Below are 22,606 nucleotides of genomic sequence, written 5' to 3' on the forward strand. Positions count from 1 at the left end.
ACGTTCAGAAATTAAATAAAAAAAAACAAGTTTTTTCAACTGAAAGTAAGGAGTGACATCAAAACTTAAAACGCACAGAAATTACTTCGTATATGAAAGAGGCTGCTTCCTCATCAACGCCCCGCTCTTTACGCTAAAGTTTTTTACTGTTTTAGAAAGAAGAATTGAGAGAAAGAGTCAAACTTTAGCGTAAAGAGCGGGGCGTTGATGAGGAAGCAGCCTCTTTCATATACGAAGTAATTTCTGTGCGTTTTAAGTTTTGATGTCACTCCTTACTTTCAGTTGAAAAAACTTGTTTTTTTATTTAATAAATTATAGGATCTATGGTAACCTCATGGATCGCTTGGAAAGCATTTTGCGAGATACAAACAATATGCCAAAGGTTACATGAAAAAGGCAAAAAGTGGAAGATGGTATGAATCAACCTGCTGATTCACTTGGACAACAGCCTCCGTTAGAAGACAAGTGACAATGAAAAATCTATACATAAAGGCTCAGAAGAAAATACGGAAGTACCAAGAACAGTGAAAGCGAAACCTGAGATTTCAAATTGGTTAAAGAGAAAGTAACTCAACGGTTTACATCTTAAAACTAGGAAAGTTGGAAGTTCTATTTTAATGAAAAAGACCTCCATATGTAGTTATGCAACTTTTTTCAGTTGCTGTTGTCGAAGTTAAAAATAAAAAACGTGAGTGAAAAATCAGAAAAAAATTAAGCTAAAACAAAGGGGATCAAATAGCTAAAAAACATACAGGTGTCCTTCAAAGGTTTTACTGTCTTTTAGAATCAATAGATTGCTAATGTATAGAATTTTATCGGACATAAAGCGTTGTCAAAACTAATTAATTAGTTTTGCTTATTTATTTTTCTTATTCGTCAGTATAGCGACACTGACGAAAATGTAGTACTACCTTAAAAACTTCCCAAAATTGAAACAACCGAAAGGTGGTTGTCTGGTATGAATAGACCTATGATGAGCCGTAAGGACAAAAATGCTTATTTTGATGTCCCTCGTAGTTCTTGGCAAACCAAGGATTTTGAGCCTAAAACAGTCTTTTCATTTGAATTTAGGGTTGATCTGGGCAGAAATCAAATCACTTTGGAACGATGGCTTAATTGAATATATTACTGACCTCTGGAACATCGTTGACTTCATTACAAACGTCTTTTTTACTGCATGGATTCTGTTACGGGCCACAGCTTGGTTCGTTGTTCAGGTAGCTTTGGTGAACCGTAGAGGCCTTTATGCTGCCATTTTTAGTCTGACATCCCTTAGTTAGAAATTATACATGTGTGGTAGATTTGATCGGGCAGTTGGAGAAGAAAAAATTCACGAAAGCAAGTAAAAATCTGGAGTGGTGTATAATTATCCTTTTTAGGTTCCAGATAATGGAGCTTAAAACAAATAAAGATTGATACAGTAAATAAAACGAATTAATTAACGGCCAAATATTCCGGAGAATTTCATTAATGGAACAAAACAAAGGCTAAACAGCTAAAGCATACACAAAAATAATATGAATAGATATCTTTTATATATTCACGAAGAAAATACATTTATAAATGTGAAAATGAAAAGGCTTATATATTCATATGCTTCTATTTTATTAATAAATGAAAAAGCAATAATTTCAAAGTAGTTATTTTCGTTGTTCGGTATGTTTCGCTTTTGACTAGCTTTAGCGGAAAAACGAAACATCCCATGGTATTATTAACATACAGCCCAGTATATTCTGTTTTCGTGTAAACCCATCTTTGGTTGATAAATTCCTTTTATGGGGAGAGGGACCTGTTTGGTTTGTAATTTGTGTGCTTTTTGAATGAGCTAATTTTCTAAAATCTTGGTTTTAATGCAATTTTCATTTATATATTGAACCAATAGGGAATATTCTTTGCAAAACCCTAGCAACGTGGCCAGGGCCCCTGAGATGGGCCAAAATTTTTTGTTGTCACTGCACAGTCTAAAACGTACAGACAAAAGTGCTTTTTCAAAAGGAATCAATGTACAAAAGAATTTCAGGGGGATGTCCTCTACCAAAAAGAGGCTGAGGTAAGGGGAAGAATGCCCTCGATCGGCTCGGGAAGTGGGTGGGCTAAAAGGTTTTGTAAGTTTGGATCTGATCAAACTTTTAAATTTTCAAGACATAGTAACTAACAACCAGGAGTTACCAAACATCAAAGAAAACTTAGGAAATATTATGAGGAAAGGAAGCTAAAAAGAATTCACTAATTAACAATCTGTGCTTATTGTGAGAGAACTGCGAAGCTTGTGTTCCAGGAATTTCTTTTGAAAATCTTTTTTGATGGGAAAACTTGGATTTGGATTTACTTGTATGATTGAATTGCAAATAACAGCGAAGAAGCAGCTTTAATAAATATTATATATCAAAACTGCATCAGATGAAAACATTTTCCAAGTAAACTGAAAATTGGAACCAATAGGAATGAATAAAATTGGACAGATTAAAGAGCAGATGATTTTCAGAATGCGAGAGGGATAGAGAGACAAAAAGACAGAGAGAAAAAGAGACAAGGACATAGATAGAGAGTTGAAGAGAAAGAAAAAAAGGGACAGACGAAGAGAGGAAAGAGGGAAAGAAATCTGATGATTTTGATTTAGAAGCAGTTTTAAAGAACTTTAAGACTTTACCATAAAGATTGACGGACGAGGAAGTGGCAGCCCCTCCTCATATTAAAAATGTTTTTTTTTTCGTTTTAAGTTTTAATGTTGATCTATACTCCCAGTTGAAAAACCTCGTTTTCTTTTATTTAGTTTAGGTCTAAAGATTAATATGTCTAAGAATTCCACAATTTTAGAGAGAACTGTGGCAAGGCAAAGATCCATGGTACCCAAGGGAAGAATGGGATGCGTTTGACCCAATGCTGATTTCTGAAGGTGCATTTAGTGCAGCAATGGTTTTCAGTTTCCTCAAATTAGTACATGTTTTCAGCATATCCCCGCATCTGGGACCTCTTCAAATATCACTGGGAAGAATGGTTATTGACATCATCAAGTTTTTCTTTATTTATATGCTTGTGCTTTTCGCATTTGGCTGTGGTAAGTCATTTTCTAAAATAAGATAATTTCTTATGAAGTTTGAGTCTTTTGTCTTGTTTAAAAAAATATTAAAACGTCTTACTCACTTGAGCAACTAGAAATAAATTATGATATTTTTTTAATATGCACAGCCTCTGGAGTGTAGTATGTTGCCCTCTACACATGTTGTACAGAATAATTTGTTTGGATGTAATTACCGCAATGATGTACGTTTGTACCGATTTTTTTTCTTTTTTAATATGCTCTCAGTCCAAGTGTTCAATATAACCTGACATGTACTCAATAGCTTATTTCGGAGGAGGGGTGCTAAACTTATCAAACTAGAGGAAGTTTGGCAAATTTTATAGAAAATCTTTGAAAAAACCTGAAATTCATTAAAATCATGGGTAAAGTTTTTCACGGTGCTATTTATGTGCAATAAATATTATTACAGAATATTATTATTATAAATATTATTTAAATTATATTATTATATATTATTTTATATATTATATATTATTATATAAATATTATTATTATAGCTTTAGATGCTGTTGCTACTGTTATAGTGAGTATTATTACTTGTTAAATTACTACTACTACTACTACTAATAACTCACTGCAGCACCAAGCCGCCTGAGGCCAACACAGCTACGCACGCTCCTCCTCCAACCGAATCTATTTAAAGCCTCCCTCTTTACACCCTCCCAGGAAGTTCCCATTTCCTTTAAATCTTTATTTATGACATCCTCCCAACCCAGACAAGGACGACCTGCTTTCCGTGTAGCCCCAGACGGTTGTCACTGCACATATATGTATTTACCATTTATTGCTCCTTCTGCATTGAATTTTTTTTGGCTGAAGAGACCTTTAGCAGAGATTTATTTTGAAACAGACGCACCATTTTTCATCGTCTTCCTTATAATTCCTAAAAGATCCTTAAAACCACAATCAGACCTATTAAACAACCTTAAGCCTGACATATTTTTGAAATGAGACGTAGAATGATCTACTTCCTGTTTTCTGAAAACGTCCTGTTTTTTCTTCACTCTTGATTTTCTATTCGTTTTCCTGTAACACAAGGCTATTATTGCTCGGTATAGTCTGCATATATTCACATCTTTACGATTAATATACGAATTTTTTCAATAGAATCGCAGTAGAAATCTTCAATTTCTACTAATTGAAATGGAAACTTAAAAAAAGTAACTTCGAAAGCAATCCGTGCTTCAAATTATTTTTTTTATAGTGATTAAATAAAAAAACAAGGTTTTTCAACTGAAAATAAAGAGCAACGTTAACACTTAAAACAAACAGAAAAATTTTCTACATATGAGGGGGTTCCCTCCCCCTTCCTCAATACCTCGCTCTTCATGCTAAGGTTTTCTAGTACTTTAAAAAGGGTTCCTTATTCTAATTAAACAACCCTTGTGTGTCAGCAGGCTATTCAGCAGGCGTGGCAACCCCCTAAGTTATGGAATAATTTCTGTTCGTTTTAAGTTTTAATGTTGCTCCTTACTTTCATTTGAAAAGCTATTTTGATTTTAATTTCGGATCGTTTTTCAAATAATGCTGAGAAATCTGGCTCCATCTTCATATTTCTTGGAAAGTTTCTCCCACGTAAAATATCCCCCAAACCCTGCGAAAAAATTTATCTCCGGACAATTCTATTCTTGCTGAAAATAACATTTGCAAAATTTCTTGCAGATGATTCCGCCTGAAAAATTGTCCTTAACATACCTTAATTTGAAAAAGAATTTAATTTCTAATCATTTTTCAAATCATACCAAAAATCTCCTTTTCCATGGACATTTTTCCTTGGACCCCCCCCCCCCCACCTATGGAAAGTTTCTCCCGGGGAAAATTCCCGATGAAGAATTTCTCCAGGGAGAATTATTTTGGTGGAAAAGGCCCCCCCCTCTTGGAAAATCCCCCGGATAATTCCAACTCTGCTGAAAATTTTCTCCGGACAATTCTCCTTGGACATCTCCACATGCGAAATTGAGTCGGCAAAAAGAAAGCAAGACAAATAAAAAGAATTTCGTATAGGAATTCTATCAGATTCTCCCAGCGTAAAATTTTCCCTGGAAAGCTAACCCCGAAAACTTCCCTTCCCATGGAAAATTTTCCCCTTAGGTGCCCCCTCCCACAGCAGAAAATCCCCCCTTTCCAAAAAGTGTCTGTATGATTCTCAGTAACGACTACAATACATAAGCAACGGGCAAATTTCAGCCCTTTCCTAAGGAGCTCTGGGGGGTCAAGTCACCCCAAAGACATAGTTATTAAACCTTTAAACTATACTAAACAAAATGGCTACCTCAAAATTTTGATTGGACGACTTTGGGGGAAAAGGGACGTGTGAGGGGGGCTAGTTATCCTCTAATCTTTTTGGTCACTTAAAAAGGAAACTGGAGCTTTTAATTTCTGTTCGAAAGCGCCCTCTTCGATCCTCTACGATCAATGGTTTGATACGATCACCCCTGGGGGGAAAAAACAAACACGCATCCGTGATCTTTCTTCTGGCAAAAAAAAATTCCATTTTTTGCTGATGGGAGCTTAAAACCTCTGCAGCAGGGTTCTCTGATACGCTGAATCTGATGGTGTGATGCTCATTAAGATTCCTTGAACTTTTGGGGCGTTCCCCTCCCCTTTTAGAAAATCTGGTAGTTTTTCTGAGGCTCGTATGTATCCTTTGATATATCTGTTGATATTAAAATTCTGTTTTATTTTTAAGGTTTCGATTACTATTGAGCCGAGTCGAACCTTACTTACAGTTTGTTGCCACGAACTGTTTAATAATATTCTAAACCACTAAACAATGACAAATGGGCAAAACAAAACAATAGCCTAACATAATTTGTTTTTCTAGGCTATAGCCGTAAGACTGCAGTTGTTGTAGTAAAAAGGAATATGCTTGGCTTTCGCCCTCTGCGTCACGGAAAAATATAAATACATTTAATGTAGATTCATCATTACTATAACATTTTTTTAGGGGATGGAGTAGTTCTTCTCATATAAGGAATAATTTCTGCTCATTTTAAGTTTTACTGTTTCTTCTTACTTCCATTTGAAAAAATTTCAACTTTTTATGGTGTTTCCACCCTTTTCCGTAACTCGGGCAAATTTTCTCAGAACCAGTATAAAAAGCCTATTCTTTTGATACATCTATTGTTATCAAAATTCTGTTTCTTGAGTTCGGATATTATTGAGCCGACTCGCTCCTTACTTAAAGTTCCTTACAGTGAACTGATTGATACAAATTTCAGTTATTTTATGTTAAAATTCATCATCATACTTATTAATTTTTTCCCAAAAATTAGGGGACAGTCTATTTTGAACCGGTAATTCATGATATGCTGGCGGACACCAAATCACCATACTATGAGCTATACATCTCAATGGAAAATATTTTGTGTGAACACTATAGGCAGATTTTACAACTCACATCCTTTTCCCGAGGGGCTGTGGGGATCACACTATCCCCAAAAGCATAGTTACTAAATCTTTCGATTATGGTGAACAAAATAGCTATCTCAAAATTTCGATTGGACGAATGTGTACGATGGGGGCTGGCTACCCTCCAATATTTTCGGTCACTTAAAAAGGGACCTAGAGCTTTTAATTTCCTTTCGAATGAGCCCTGCGTCGATCTTTTAGGAACATTGGTTTGATAAAACCCTGTAGCAACATAATTGTGTAACTTACAGCCCTTTCCCTAGAGACTTTGTAAGGTCATGTCATTGCCGAATTCATACTTATTGGACCTTTCAACTATACTGAGCAAAAGGACAGTCTCAATATTATGATCCGAAGACTTTTGAGGAAGGAGGCTGGGGGAGCTAGCTGCCCTCTGATCTTTTTGCTCACTTAAAATGCACACTAGAACTTTTAATTGCAGTTCTAATGAACCCTCTGCCGATCTTCTAGGACCACTGGTACGATATGATTACCCCTGAAAAAAAAGAAAAGAAATAAACAGTATTCTTGACGCATCGAATCTTTTTTCTGGCCCACAATCCAAAATTCCCCATTTTTCTATTTTTGCATACAGGAACGTGACAAATCTACAGTAAAGTTATCAGATATTCTGAATATGGTACTGTGAATTTTGAAAAGATCACTTAATTTCTATAGGATGTATCCCAACCTTTTTCGAAAATCAGACAAATTTACTCAGGCTCGTATCTTTTGATGGGTAATACTAAACTTACGAATTTTATATATTTGAAATCAAAATAATGATCCTGTTCTTTTGAAGTATTTATTAATATAAAAAATCCCAAGGTCATGCCCAAGACACTGAACCAGGCTCTTGGGCATGACCTTGGTATTTTTCCCAGAGGAAACTCCTGTCTAGAAAAGAAATAGATTTCTGCATTTTTCTTTTCGAATATAACTGGGTATTGGTGAAACTTCCATCTTTTTTTTCACTTGAGGTCATTGTATTGAATTAGTCACCTTAGAATAGTTGGAGAAAATTCAGTTGGCAGGAAATCGAAAGTTCTAGTGCCCGTGGGTAATGAGAAACAGATTGTGTGACAGCAAAGTGGTATGTTTTTTATTTTATGGCACAGAACAACAGTTTTGGATCAAATGAAATGCTATGGAAAGAAAATTTTTAGATCATCATTCGATTAAGAGCAATGAAGTAACTCCACGTCTAAGCTGTCATAATTTAGCGTAGTGGCGGAATTGTCTGCGAAGAAGTATACATTTCATTCAAAATAAACAATTAGTATTGACAATTATTGTTATACTTTAACAATAAGAAGTGGGAGAGGGAGTATAAGAAAAGGAGAGGGAGAAGGAGTAATATACACCTAAATCCCCTTCATTCTGGGGATTATTTTGGACTGGTACGGCAATCCATCTGTTTCTGAGTGACGGCTTGCATTTTATTGAAGACAATTTTTTAAGAATAGAATAGTGGGTTAAATTCATATGCTTGCCTGTTTAGTAAGTACAGGGGTGGTGTTTTATTTTCTGCCATAAAATAACACTTACCCGAAGAAAACCTTTAAATGGAAAACTGATGATGAATTTTGTATAGTGTGCTGTATTAAACAGTTCCTGGTAACGGACTTTCAGTAAGGTGCGATTCGACCCAATATTCACTGACACTCTAAAAAACAAAATTTTTTTAACAGTAGATACTCCGAAAGAATTGGATTTTTATGCTGATTTCAAATTTATAAGATTCATCTAGTTTGGTGGCCCATTGTTAGTTACGATTCTGAGTAAATTTGCCACATTTTCGAAAAAGGTAGGGAACCTCCTCCAAAAGTCAACGAATGCTATTGAAAATTGCACCATCAGGTTTAGTTATTATAGTCCTGGTAACGGACTTTCAGTAAGGTGCGATTCAACCCGATATTGACTGACACTCTAAAAAACAATATTTTTTTAACAGTAGATACTCCGAAAGAATTGGATTTTTATGCTGATTTCAAATTTATAAGATTCATTTAGTTTAGTGGCCCATTGTTAGTTACGATTCTGAGTAAATTTGCCACATTTTCGAAAAAGGTAGGGAAACCTCCTCCAAAAGTCAACGAATGCTATTGAAAATTGCACCATCAGGTTTAGCGTATTATAGAACCCTACTGTAAAGATTTCAAGCTCCCACCTGTAAAAATATGGAATTTTATAATTTTGTTAGAAGAAAGATCACGGATCTTTTTTTCCAGGGATCTTCGCTTCGAACCATTGGTCCTAGAAGATCGGGAAATGGCTCATTTGAACGGAAATCACAATTTCTAGTGCCTTTTTTAAGTGACCAAAACCTCAGAGGTCAATTAACCCCTCTCCCTCACCTTTTTCTCTAAGGCCATCCACTCACAATTTTGATATAGGCATTTTGTTCATCGTAGTTGAAAGATATTATAAATATGCCTTTGGGGATAACATGAACCTCCAGAGCCCCTGCAGGATGATCTGCAAGTCATGAAAAATACTCATTGTTTACATATAATACTTGTTATTTGGAAGTATACAGGTATTAATCGGAGAGAGGGGGGTTATTTCTAGGGGATAACTCTCTACCAGGGGAATTTTCAATTGGGGGGGAGGAGAACTTTCCAGGGGGAATTTTACACGTGGGAATTTGTTAGAGTGTATATACAAAATTCGTTTTATTTGTCTTATTTTCTCTTTGGCAACTCTATTTGAAATGTGTAGATGTTCTAGAGGAATTTGCCGGGTCTATTTTCAGTGGGGTCGGAATTCTTGTAGAATATTTTTCGTGGGTTGGGGATTATTCTTCCCCTTAGATATTCTCTATGGGGGAGGTATCACCAGCAGAATTATCGCCAGGACAAATTCTCTGTAGGGAAATTTTCCGTCGAAAAAACTTCATTTTCCATCATGGTGATTTTCTATGGGAGAAGAAGATATATTTCCTAGCATTATCTGAAAAACGATCACAAATCGAATAAAAAAAAGTGAGCATTTTTTCTACTGAAAGTAAGGAACAATAAGAAAAAAACAAACAGATATTATATCGTATAAGGAGGGGTCTCCCATCCTTAATATCCCATTCTTGACGCTTCAGTTTAACCTTTAGTCACAATTCCTTAAGAAAGAATCCCAAAACACAATTAATTAGAATCAGAGTTTTTTTTAAATATGCTGAAAAACACCAACGTAAAGAGAGAGATAATGAGGAAGGGGCGGTCCCTCTTATACGGAATAATTTCTGTTCGTTTTAAGTGTTAATACTGTTCCTTACTTTCAGCTGAAAGAATTTGTTTTTCTCTTCTTGCTTGTTTGTTGTTGTTTAGTTTAAAGATAAGATAATAAGATTTTATTATTCCAACAACCTTAAAATAAAAAAAAAAAAATAAAAAATAAAGAAAACTCCTGTAAAGCATAATGGAACTCTTTTTTTCTCTATATAATACTGTCAAATCAAAATGGTGCTTCAAGTATCATTATACATTCCACATACCAAAATTAAGATTTCACAGGAACAATTAAAAATAAAAATATACTGAAAAAAAAATAACAAAAAAAAAACAATAAACAGAGGCACTTGTCAATAGAAACTGTAATTCTTTATACGGTTTCCAGACATAAGAAATTCTATCTTTATTTTTGCTCATAACAGAAACAGGAATTTTTCACGGTTACAGGTTATATTTGTATGGTTATTGAAGAAAAAAATTATTCAGTATAGCTCATGTTAATATCAGCTAAATTATAAAAAAGATTTTTTTTTTTTTTTTAAATTGTCTTGCTGACCGGCTTCTAATACTTTTTCCAAATACGTAAAGTTTGTGAAGCAATCGTTGTTAAGCAAACAAATAGGCAAAGAGGGATGTGTTCTAGTAGCTGCTAGAAACTAGAGAACAGGAAACTTTAATAACAATAAACATGTTTTTAAAAATATTCCTATTACACCAATTCCTAATATATAAATCTATTCAATTGAGTTTAACCAAAAAAAAAGTTGGGAGCCTGAGGAATTTGTGTGAAATTTTAGAAAAAAGGGGAAAACGCCCCATAAAAGAAATGCAACCTTATCCCAAGAAATATCCCAAGAATTATCCCACTGGGACAAACGTTTCTTGCAATTGTTCATTCACGTATCATAGAAAAGCTGTGCAATCTTTATATTTAATCATTTCTTTATTTGTTTTTATTTCGTTCCTTTAGTTTAGTGATTTATTCACTAAGAAACATTTCTTTTTTAGGCCTTAACCAGCTGCTTTGGTATTATGCAGACTTGACAAGGAAGCAATGCTATAAACTACCGGATGGCGAGGCAGATTGGGAAAATGAAGAAATTGCATGCTTTTTTTGGCGTCGGTTTTCTAAGTAAGAAGTTACTTTCTTTTTCCGCTTTTCAATTCTATTTTTTATTACTTTATTAGTCACACATGCTAGCCAGAATTTGCATAGTGAAAGTCACACATGCTAGCCAGAATTTGCATAGTGAAATTATTCGTTTTTTTTGCACTAATTATTGGTTGCTGCGACCTTTTTTCTAACTTCTGTGTAATTTATATCAGAGGGCTACAAAATGATGCTACAACATTTAGGAAAAATGCTGACTGTTCTAGAACTTGTACTCTAGCTACTTACTAGTAGATCTGGCTTTTAACCAAACCTCTAGAACACCCATTTCTATATTGTTGGTCAAACACATAAAAAATCAATGTAAAACACAACTAAAACTCTTACAAATTTTGAGTTGGGTAAGGATGGAAAAATGAAGAGGTTTCATGCTTTTTTACACTGGGTTTAAAACAGTTTGTGGGAAACAACTGTACTCATGTTATTATCGACTATGTTATGTTGTGTATGTTATGTATTACTATGTATTATAGTATGTTATTATGTATAATATGTAACTGTATTCATGTTATTATTAGTTGCCAAAAGTGTAAAAGAAACAGAAGTTTAGAAACAATACTTACTTAACAAAAAAACAAAAAAACTCAGCATTATGGTAATTGCAAACATGTGAACTTCATTAGCTGTTCAAAGGCACTCATTAGATGTTCTTAAAATAAGCAAATTTGAATAATTTCAAAAAGAGGGAGGAAAAAACCTACAAAAAAGATCTCATTTTGCATAATCAAATTCCGGCTACCCAGGAATCACCACAAAGAATTATCAACCCCTAACAACAAAAATATACAGTTTCAAATTTTTTTGTCATTGGCCTAATGCAAATTCATTGTTTTTCTTCTTTCTTTTATTCACCAAGGGGTGGGCATAGCATTAAACCTAATGGTCTAAGAATTTTGGGAGGGGTCTCATTAAAACAAAATGTTGGCCTCATTAAAAAAAAAATGTGATGTTTTTTTAAGAGCCAGAAGGGATCAGAGGCCCTGCCATTTTTTTCCGTGCCATAATGGCCAAACCTGGCTGTGCAATACTTTAATTTAACCGGTTTCATATGAAAGGTAAAAATATGTTGTTTTTTACTATTATTAAGTCTTGGAAGGTAGCAAGAGCTCTGCAGCCACTTAGGCTAGGGCATAAAGTTATGAAGAATTCCCCGTTTTATTTAAAAGAATTCATAAATAAATGTTTGAAAAAGGATACTGTTTCTATATGTTGCTGAACAGGTAGGCTATTTTGATTAATATTATTTTAAGGTTTTAAAATATATGAAAAAAACTTCGAATTATATGAATAGCTAATTTCAAATCAACCAGTCTATCATTGATTTCCTTTACAAACGTTGTGACGTTATTCCCCGTCGGAATTTTGACTGCGCAGACCAAAAGACTTCAGAATTCTGAGGACCTCTCCTTTTTATGCAATTGCCAAAATTTAGACGCAGGGGATAATTTATACATTATAGACACAAGTTTATCATGATATAATATTTTTAATTGAATATTGAGAGGGAACATAGTCCCTCATGTCTGATCGACTCTTTGTTCACCTATTGCCTATTTGTCCCTAGAGCTGAGATCAGCCCAGCTGCTCGAGTCGAACCAATGGCATTAGGATGTTGGAAATAGGCTCTTCGAACAGGAATCGTGCACTCCAGCGCTTTTTCTATGATTTAGAAAGATTGGATGTTAACTAGGTCAGTGGTTCCCAACCGGTGGTACGCGTACCCCAGGGGGTTCGCGAAACCCTCGCAGGGGGTACGCGAAGGTCCCAAAATTAATTTAGTCTACATCTTTAAAACTTGTTTCTGACTCAGTTCCAACATTTCCCTCAAAATCAGATAACATAACCCATTGTACGTAATTTCAGACTCATTTTCAAAACTTTCGCTTTCAGTAACCCGCTAATTTTTCTCCATAGCCGTAAGGTCTCGATTTAAACTCAGCGGGTTCAGTATCTTGTCATCTGTTGAAACACTAAGTTCGTGAATTGTGGTTGCAAACAAAGATGGATAGATTCCTGATCAGGAATAACAAGAAGCCGAATGATGGTACCCAAAACTCTGAGCCTGCACCTAAGAAGAAGAAATATGACGAATCATCGGTCAAAGTGCGTCGATATTTGTCAGAATACCTAGGGCTCGGATTTAGTGCGACAAAGTCTGATCCAGTGAATGCACAGTGCGTTCTTTGTGGTCAAGTCTTGGCCAACAGTTCCATGAAACCTGCGCATATGAACCGGCATCTCAGTACTGTGCACCCTTCTCATGTCGGTAAGCCCATAGAGTTTTTCAAGCGTAAACAAGAAGCATTCGCTAGTAACTGTTTGGAAATTGCAAAAGTGGCATCAGTTTCTTCAAAGGCTCTCCGGGCTTCGTATGCTGTTTCATATTTAGTTGCGAAACAGAAAAAACCGCACACCATCGCCGAATGTCTGATATTACCAGCACTAGTGAAAGTCAGTGAAATAATGTTTGACACGAAAACTGCTACTGCCCTTCAGTCTATACCTGTGTCGAACAATACCATTTCAAGAAGGATAGAAGACATTGCAAGCGATAATGTCATGCAGGTTATTGAGCAAATAAAGTTGACGAAGATGTTTGCGTTACAGCTTGACGAAAGCACAGATGTGTCAGGTGAATCCCAGGTGATCGTCTTTGTTCGATATCAAGATTGTTCTGACATAAGAGAAAATATTCTGTTTTGTCAAAACCTACAGTCAAGAACAACAGGAGAAGAACTATTCAAGGTGATTGACAAATTCTTCGCAGAAGGGGGCATATTGTGGGACTGGTGTCTATCAGTTTGCAGTGATGGAGCTGCCGCCCTAACAGGGAAGAATAATGGGCTCATGGCCTGGATAAGGAAGAAAAATCCAAAGGTGAAGTGGTTGCACTGCATCATTCACAGGCAAGCTCTTGCATCGAAAAGGATGAACGCACATCTGCACGAGACCCTCAACAAGGCTGTAAAAGTGATCAACTTCATCAAAGCCCGACCACTGAACTCAAGAATGTTCAAGTTGCTGTGCCAAGAGATGGGTTCAGAACATCAACATTTACTTCTGCACACAGAAGTTCGCTGGTTGTCTCGTGGGAAGATTTTAAACAGACTTTTTGAGCTTCGACAAGAAGTTCATATGTTTCTTCTGGAGCAAAAATCTGCATTCAGTTCACTTTTTGAAAACCAGGACTGGGTCTGCAGGCTGGCCTATCTTGTGGATATTTTCGACAAACTGAATGACTTGAATCTGTCAATGCAAGGTTTCCGGACGGACGAACTCTCCCTGAATTCGAAGATGTGTGCTTTCATCAAGAAATTGGAGTTCTGGCTTAAAAAGGTTCAAAGAAACAGCGTTAGTGTCTTCCCGACCCTTGACAAGTTTGCGGACGATAGTGAAATTGATAACCTCAGCACAATCTGTGATTGTATTCGGGAGCATCTGACAAAGTTGCGAGATGAACTTGTGTCATATTTCCCATCGATTATGAACCAAGATAGAACGCAGGATTGGATCCAAAATCCATTTGTTGAAGACGTGACCTCAAGCTCCGGTCTTAGTGACAAGCTTACAGAGAATCTGATCGAACTTGCCAGTGATCGCGCCTTAGAACTGAAATTCCAAAATGTAACTGTTTCCCAGTTTTGGCTGGAGGTGAAAGGAGAATACAAGGAACTAAGTGAAATCGCCATGTCTGCTTTGTTACCATTCGGATCCACCTACCTTTGTGAAGTGTCATTTTCGGCAATGTCATTGATCAAAACCAAACACAGAAACAGACTGAGTGTACAAAATGACCTTATAATTGCCGTTAGTGACATCGAGCCAAGATTTGATAATATTTTAGCAAAAAAGCGGCCTCAAGTTTCTCATTGATTTTGTACGTACATTTAAGCACCGTCATATTGGACAATAAATCTCGTGTTTTTGAAAATCTGATTTTAGTTAAGAAAAAAGTAAAACAACGATTCTCAAGAAAGGGGTACGCAAACTTTTTGGGCCTTGACTAGGGGTACGCGGACCGAAAAAGGTTGGGAACCACTGAACTAGGTTCCTTATATGAGTTTTTAGCCCTGGTCCTATCGTGGCAAAACATAATGTGGCAAACAGGGTGCTCAAGTACCCGCACTTCCCGCAACACTTCATTAGGATTACGCAATTCCATAAGGAGAACCCTTTGGTAGCTGATTGAAGGATATTTTATTTTTAATAAAAAAGTGTTTTAAAGTGTCTGAAGTTATCAGGAATTGTGCGTTTTCTTTTTTTTCTGTTTCTTTCTTTTTCATTTTCTTTTTGTTTTTCTTTTCATACTCCTCTTTAGTGCATTTGTGTTGTATGCAGAGGGTAACAATAAATTATTATTATTAATAATTTGAAATTGGAATTTAAAACAGTTATCATGATGACAGAAAATGATAGATAAAGAAACTAATGTCGTGGAGGAAAATTCGATGAGATATCCTTAATGTGATATTAGAAACGATCAGAAATTAAATTGTGAAGAAAAAAGTTTTCTTCGAATGGAAATAATTAAAACAAAAAATGGTCAAGAATTGTATATGAGGGGAATACTGCCTTTTCCAGTTTAAGCTTTATATTTCTTTACTTCAAGAAAGAGTGCTGATGCAATGAGAAACGAGAACGTGACATGATGTTAAGTAACAAAACGATAGCTGAAGTGGATACCTTTACTAATCTGATTGGAATTATTAAAGATTGTAAATAGATTAAAGATATAAAACACAGAATAGCCCAGATGTAGGGTGTCTTTCTGCTGCGGAAGAAAAAATTTGGAGGTATTGGGAGAAAGTTTTTGTTTATTTGATAGCTCCATTTTCCCACTTTCCCAGAGAGCTAGAAATATAAATCTATTAAAATGAAACCTGCATGTTAGCTAGAAAAGAGCCAACATAAAATTTTGATAAGAAATCCTCCCCCCTTTCTCTCTTCGAAATTCCATTAAAAAATAATCAAAAACTAGAATACCGAGCAGGATGCTATCCCGGATTAGATGCCCTTGAGTTTTGAATTTAGAAAAAGCTACCCCAACTTAGATCCAGAAGAGCACCAGCTTGGTTGCCAAAGGCTGCCCTTTTTGAAAACAATAGGTTGAGCAAAAAACACCCTGTGTTTGTGTCTGGAGGTGGATATTTATTTGATTATGTTACAGTTTCCGTAATTCATTTATTAATAGATAAATATATAGATAGATAGATTTATTTTTCCAAACAAAAGTACAATAATTACGCAACAATCTACAAATCCCCACAAAGGCTCCATGGCCAAGTATTTTGGTACTTGTGCATTATCCCGAACACAATGAGTTTGCTTAGTTTGATCTGGGTAAAACTGGTTTTTCTCTCTTATTGGGTATAATTAGCTTTTTCTTTCGTGAAATAAAGTACGAAGTGGGTACATTTTAATTAAATATTCAACATAAAGAGGTGGTTAGGTTAAGTATTTAATATAATGCTTTCTGGGCGGCCTGCTTTCCATAATCTTTTATTGTAGTTTCTATAATTTTGTTACTGAAGTATTATATTTTACATATTTTGGTATATTTTATTATGATGAGCCTAACTTCACTTCTTGAGTGTGTTCGGGATAATACACAAGTACAATTATTTTTAATGTGTTTTTATTTCTTTATCTAGTCTGTTTGAAACATCACAGTCTCTGTTTTGGGCAAGTTTTGGATTGGTTGACTTGATGGCATTTGAATTGGATGGTATAAAAGGTTTTACGCGTTTTTGGGGTCTATTGATGTTTGGATCCTATAGTACAATCAATATTATCGTCCTGCTGAACTTGCTCATTGCCATGATGTCAAATTCGTATCAGGCTATTCAGGTAAGCATAATTTTTTTATATATATTTTTTTCCAAAGGTGTCACATATTCATGTCCAAGTTATTGGTTTTTCCCTAAGTGTATATATGAAATCATTCCCAAATAATTCATTTATTATTTTTTCCAATTCAAAAAGCAAAGTTTGTTTTTTATGGAAACACAATTTTTTATGGCAACCATTCACTTCCCCGTAACGTTCCGTTACGGAAAATAACGTTCATAATAACGTTCATAATTCATAATGTTCCGTAAAAAAGAAAATGCCCTCACTCAAAATACTTATCTTCTCTTATAGGAGAAGACGTTGCATAACACCAGTTTTATGGAAGTACGCAATACCGAAAAATCTATTTTTGGTTTTAACGGAAAAAAACAACCTTTAGTAAATTCAAACGTATACATTGTTTCTCTGAACAAAAAGCCTTGGCCACCAAGAGAGGCTGTGGAGGTCACTGCACCCGGAAGGCAGGCCAGGCCGCGGGGGGATATGAAGACCTATTCACATCTCAACGGCTTCAGAAATAAGCTGATACATAGAGGTCTCAATTCATTTGTTGTCGCCAAAGTTGATTAGATACAAGAAACCCACGAGGGAGGACGTTGGATTGGTGTACAAACACTTGCGAGCCCTTTCGGGTCTGTATGCTCAACCAATAGAACGTACTATATGTGGATGGGTGCTCCTTGAAGACGTAATATTTAACCTTTTAAGGTGAAAAAAACACTTCTCATCTCTGCTTAATGCATACCCTCCATCTCCATCTATAGCGATTCTTGCCATCTTCCAACCAGTGATACATAATGACCTCGTTAATGAGGGCATTAAACCGTTTTCAGTGGTAGAAATTCAAAATACTGTGAAGAAATTGAAAAACAGCAAAGCTCCTGACATCTTTGGAATCATCACGGAGCTGCTTAAAAACGTCACGGAGCTGCATGGCAGTGGAACTATCCTGCTATGGCTCCAAATGTTATTCATTGCGATATGGGATCAACCCGAAAGACTAACATACAGAAGTGATTCTATTAGTGTGGAAAAGAAAAGTTTTCAAGAGGAATTACAAGAACTTTAGAGGGGTAACGCTCCTCTCAGTACCAGGAAAGCCAACGCATAGTAGAGAAGGCTGGTTATATGCCTGGTTGATCAATGATAGAGCAGATATTCTTCATAAGACAAATAAATGAGAGGTCGAATGAATTCCACCCAGAATGCTTTCATTGCTTATGTCCATTTCAAGGCAGCGTTTTAATCAGTGATCAAAATTTTCTGTGGAATATCCTTTATAATTCTAGTTTTCCGTCAATATATGTCAGCCTACTCAGAGCAATGCACAAAGAAACCGAGAGCTGTGTGCAAGTGAAAGGTAGACATAGCTTGTTCTTTTCACTAAAACAAGAGTGACAGTTACTCAGACTTGCACAACCCGAAAGTTGAGCTTTGGACACAAGTACTGGGACAGAATTGTTTCTGATTGTGACTTTGCCGATAACATAGCACTGGTCACTAGCTCTAAGTCACAGCTGCTCATGGCTTTAAACACGCTTCTAGGAGAATCTTCCAGAACCGGATTATCCATAAGCAGGAAGAAGACAAAAATCATGGTAGTGCAGCCAAAGTCTGACACCGACAGACGTTTCAGTCTATCGGCAAAGCAGAGCCCTGTTCTGCTTCGCTCATATTTTGTATACGCTGTGACCAAGTGTTTGGCAGCCTATTTTGAAGTTTTCTCATAGATCAATATAAGTATTTTCTTTTTCCTTTTCATCTTTTCCGTTTTGTTCTTCCTTTTCATCTCCAGCTACAATTAAAGTAGAGTCCTGGAACTAGTCCCAATATGATTTTCATGTTTTATAAAGTCCATAATGAAGTCGTCCTCGTTTCTATTATTTATTTTTTTTAATGTGAAATAATAAAAATGTTACTGAAAAACGAAAATAATATATGAAATACAATAACAATAAAAATAATTTAAAAATAATATAAATGTTTTTTTAATTATTAAATGCCTCTAACACCTAGCCAATTATGTTAGACCACACAGCCGGTAGGTAAGGCCAGTAGTTCTCTGAAGAACGTTTAAGTCACAGTCAATTAGTTTATGATCATCATAAGGAAGTATACATCTTCTTGTTTCTCGAGTGGTGAATTAAACTCAAGCCTTAGAAGCTTATTGGTTCTCTAAGCCCCCTTCCCCCGGTAAGAGGTATTGATATTTTTTATTTAGTCAAAAAGGGAATATATTTCGCTGGTTTTCACAAAGGAATACACGCTACAATTTCTTTCTCTTTGCAAACCTGTTATCTGAGAAGGTATTTGGCTAGTATATACGCAATTTTCCCCATTCTAGGGTCAATCAGACACAGAGTGGAAGTTCGCAAGAACTCAACTTTGGCTGAGCTATTTTGAAGAAGGAGCCACAGTGCCACCACCGTTTAATACTTTCCCAACACCAAAAGGCATGCTCAGGGTGCTTGGCATTGGAAAGGAAAGGATGACCGGATCAGTAAAAGTAAGTAAGATTCCTCATGGAAAAAGGAAAGAGTTTCAACATCCATAGATCGCCTTATAAAAAGTCAAATATTGTAGGATAGATATTTTTGCTATGAAATTAATTTAAAATTCTGACGATATTGAATACATAATATTATCATGGGAACAGCCAATTGCTATATCATATTTATGATATGCTTTATTATTATTTTTATAATATGTACTATGATATTCTTTTTATGATATGAATGAATGAATGAATGAACTTTATTACAGAGTATTATAAATAAACAAAAACAAAAACGATAAACAGCGAAGAAAAAAAATATACTCTTTATGATATTGCAAAGAGTATTTGACAAGACACTGGTAAGAGGAAAACTTAAGTTTGTGTCTGAGAAAAACACATACCGCATTCTACAGTTTATTTGACGAATTTCTTTAAATGTTACGTTACATTTGATTAAAGGTATAAGAACCTCTTTAGCTAATAGGGTAAAATTAATACATTATAAGATCTATTTATATATTAAGTAATAAATTTATATATTTGTATCTATTTATATTTAAATTTAGTTTATATAATTATGTGTATTTTTTATATTTAATGTTAATATTTAGTTTAATGTATCTTTTAATTTAATATTTCAATATATATCTTTTAACAACGAAATATATATCATGAAATAGTAATTTACTTTTAACCTCTACTCTGTTCATAAGTATATATATATATATATATATATATATATATATATATATATATATATATATATATATATATATATATATATATATATATATATATATATATATATATACATATATATATATATATATATATATATATATATATATACATATATATATATATATATATATATATATATATATATATATATAATTAATTTAATACATGTAAAATATTTATATTAATTTATTTTTTGCTAGTCTGTGTTCAGCATACTTTCCTTGAAATAAATAAATTATAACTATCAATTACAATAGTTTAAAAAAGAATATGCTGCTTTTTAGAAGATTTTACCCAAGTATTCTACGTCACGCCCAATTAATTTAAGAGCTATTAATGCAATTAAAATACAAACATATTAAAGATAAGCTTGTTTAGAATTTTCCTAATTTTTCTGAGTTTCAATTCTTATAACACATGGTTAAGCATAAATGTATATATATAATTATCTTTATAAACGAGCAATAATTGTATATGTATGTATTTATTTATGTATGTATTTTTTCTCGAAAATGGTTTCTTTTTTTTCGGGAGAATTTGTTTCTTGGGATATTCGCGTGTATAAAAACGATCTAGATTGGTCAGGAGTCTGATAAAAGTTGTTGAGCTTTGATTTTCGTTCTGAAAATGACGCCATGTACTATGTTAGTACATCATATTAGCATTTATTATGACACTATATAAGAATTTTCTTATATGCTGCAATGTATAGCATAAATAAGATTGTTGAGTCTCCAACGCATCAGTTATTTATGTTAAATACCTGAACTATCAAAGTGATAAGATGTGAAAATTGACAACCTGGACTATTAATTGTGACAAAACCAATACGGGCAGCAAAAGCAAAGACCATTGCTAAATTGCCTGAAGTAATCAATCCAAAAACGTGTCAAAAACGAAAACGAAGAGCAAAGACAGGAGCTGCTGGAAGATAAACTAAAACGACAATTAGAGTGCGTCAAATATCAAAATGAAGAGCAAAGACACACGTGGTTAGAAGACATGCGACAACAAGCATGTGAGCGAGTCAAAAATGAAAATAAAGAGCAAATACACAAGCGGTTAGAAAAACAGTGACGGTGTGTCAAAAATGAGAATGGAGATCAAGAGACACGTCGTAGAAGACATGTGACACCGAGCATGTGAGCAAGTCAAGAATGAAAATGAAAAGCAAAGGCACACATGGTTAAAAGACATGCGACCCCGAACATGTTAGTGAGTCAATGAAAATCAACCTGGATAGCGAGAATCAAAACGAGTCAAAATTGATAATAATGGCAATGATGATTGGGTTTGTGATTTTGACATGGATAAGGTAATTAATGACTACCATACTTTGTTAAGAAAAAACAAAGGTGTGGCGATATGTATTTTATTATGACGAAAGACAAGCCGATTTAAAACAAACCAAACAAACTGAAAATGATGGCGATGATAATTGGGTTTTGGATTTTGACATTGATAAGGTCTTCAATGCCTACCATACCTTGGAAAATCAGAAACCTGGACTAGATAAATCCCTGAAAGAAAAAGAAGTTTTTTTCCCATCACCTGAACAATTAAAAGAAACCAAGATTCGGCGATATGTCTATCTTAATGAAAAAGGGAAAGGCAAGGCAAAAGAAGAAGTTTTTTGTCCCACCACCTAAACAATTAAAAGAAACAGAGGTGGTCATCAATGCCTACCATACCTTTGAAAATCAAACACCTGGATTAGATAAAGTGTAGGAAGAAAAAGAAGTTTTTGTCCCCCCACCTGAACAATTAAAAGAAACAAAGGTTCGGTGATATGTCTTTCATAATGACAAAAGACAAGCCGAGGCAAAGTTAAAGATTCAATAAAGAAAACCTAATTTTACAAAGGCACTCTTTCTAATTTAAGGTTCATTTGGACGTCATGACATCAAGAAAAACCTCCATTTATCTGCGTTTAAAAGACAAGCGACGGTGAGAATCCGTATATAAAAGTCTGCCGCGTGCTGAGTGCCGGGGCCCGGTTATATATATATATATATATATATATATATATATATATATATATATATATATATATATATATATATATATATATATATCAGTAGCTATCACTGCCACCAGTAGTTAGCGTGGAGTAGCCCCTCCATTTCTTCATTATAACCAATAGCTGCAAAAAAATACAACTTTTAAAATATCTTTAATTAGCGTATATAGCGTATATTAATTAGCGTATATATCTTAATTATAATCTTTAATTTAATATATATTTAATAAAATATGCGTTTAAAAGACAAGCGACGGCGAGAATCCATATATAAAAGCCTGCCGCGTGCTGAGTGCCGGGGCCCGGTTATATATATATATATATATATATATATATATATATATATATATATATATATATATATATATATATATATATATATATATATATATATATATATATATATCAGTAGCTATCACTGCCACCAGTAGTTAGCGTGGAGTAGCCCCTCAATTTCTTCATTATAACCAATAACTGCAAAAAATACAACTTTTAAAATATCTTTTACTGTTGTCGCATATAATAATAAGTAAAATTGTCTTACATTGGGAAAATACTATTTTTTAATTTTATACATACAAATATATTAGTCGATTTTAGCTCAGAT

The 22,606-nt window shown here is 34.5% G+C and overlaps 1 protein-coding gene across 1 annotated transcript in view; it reads left to right on the forward strand.

Annotated features, from left to right (window-relative positions):
- Window positions 1-22,606, forward strand: part of LOC136037515 (transient receptor potential protein-like) — a 90,936-nt gene that overhangs the window by 54,386 nt on the left and 13,944 nt on the right. The window contains exons 10-14 of the mRNA XM_065720239.1: window positions 1,072-1,217; window positions 2,818-3,058; window positions 10,729-10,852; window positions 16,543-16,738; window positions 19,086-19,247. Coding sequence (XP_065576311.1) covers window positions 1,072-1,217; window positions 2,818-3,058; window positions 10,729-10,852; window positions 16,543-16,738; window positions 19,086-19,247 — 869 coding nt within the window. The remainder of the gene's footprint in view (window positions 1-1,071; window positions 1,218-2,817; window positions 3,059-10,728; window positions 10,853-16,542; window positions 16,739-19,085; window positions 19,248-22,606) is intronic.

This window comes from Artemia franciscana, chromosome 2 (assembly GCF_032884065.1).
Source record: "Artemia franciscana chromosome 2, ASM3288406v1, whole genome shotgun sequence".
NCBI classification, from domain to species: Eukaryota; Metazoa; Arthropoda; class Branchiopoda; order Anostraca; family Artemiidae; genus Artemia; species Artemia franciscana.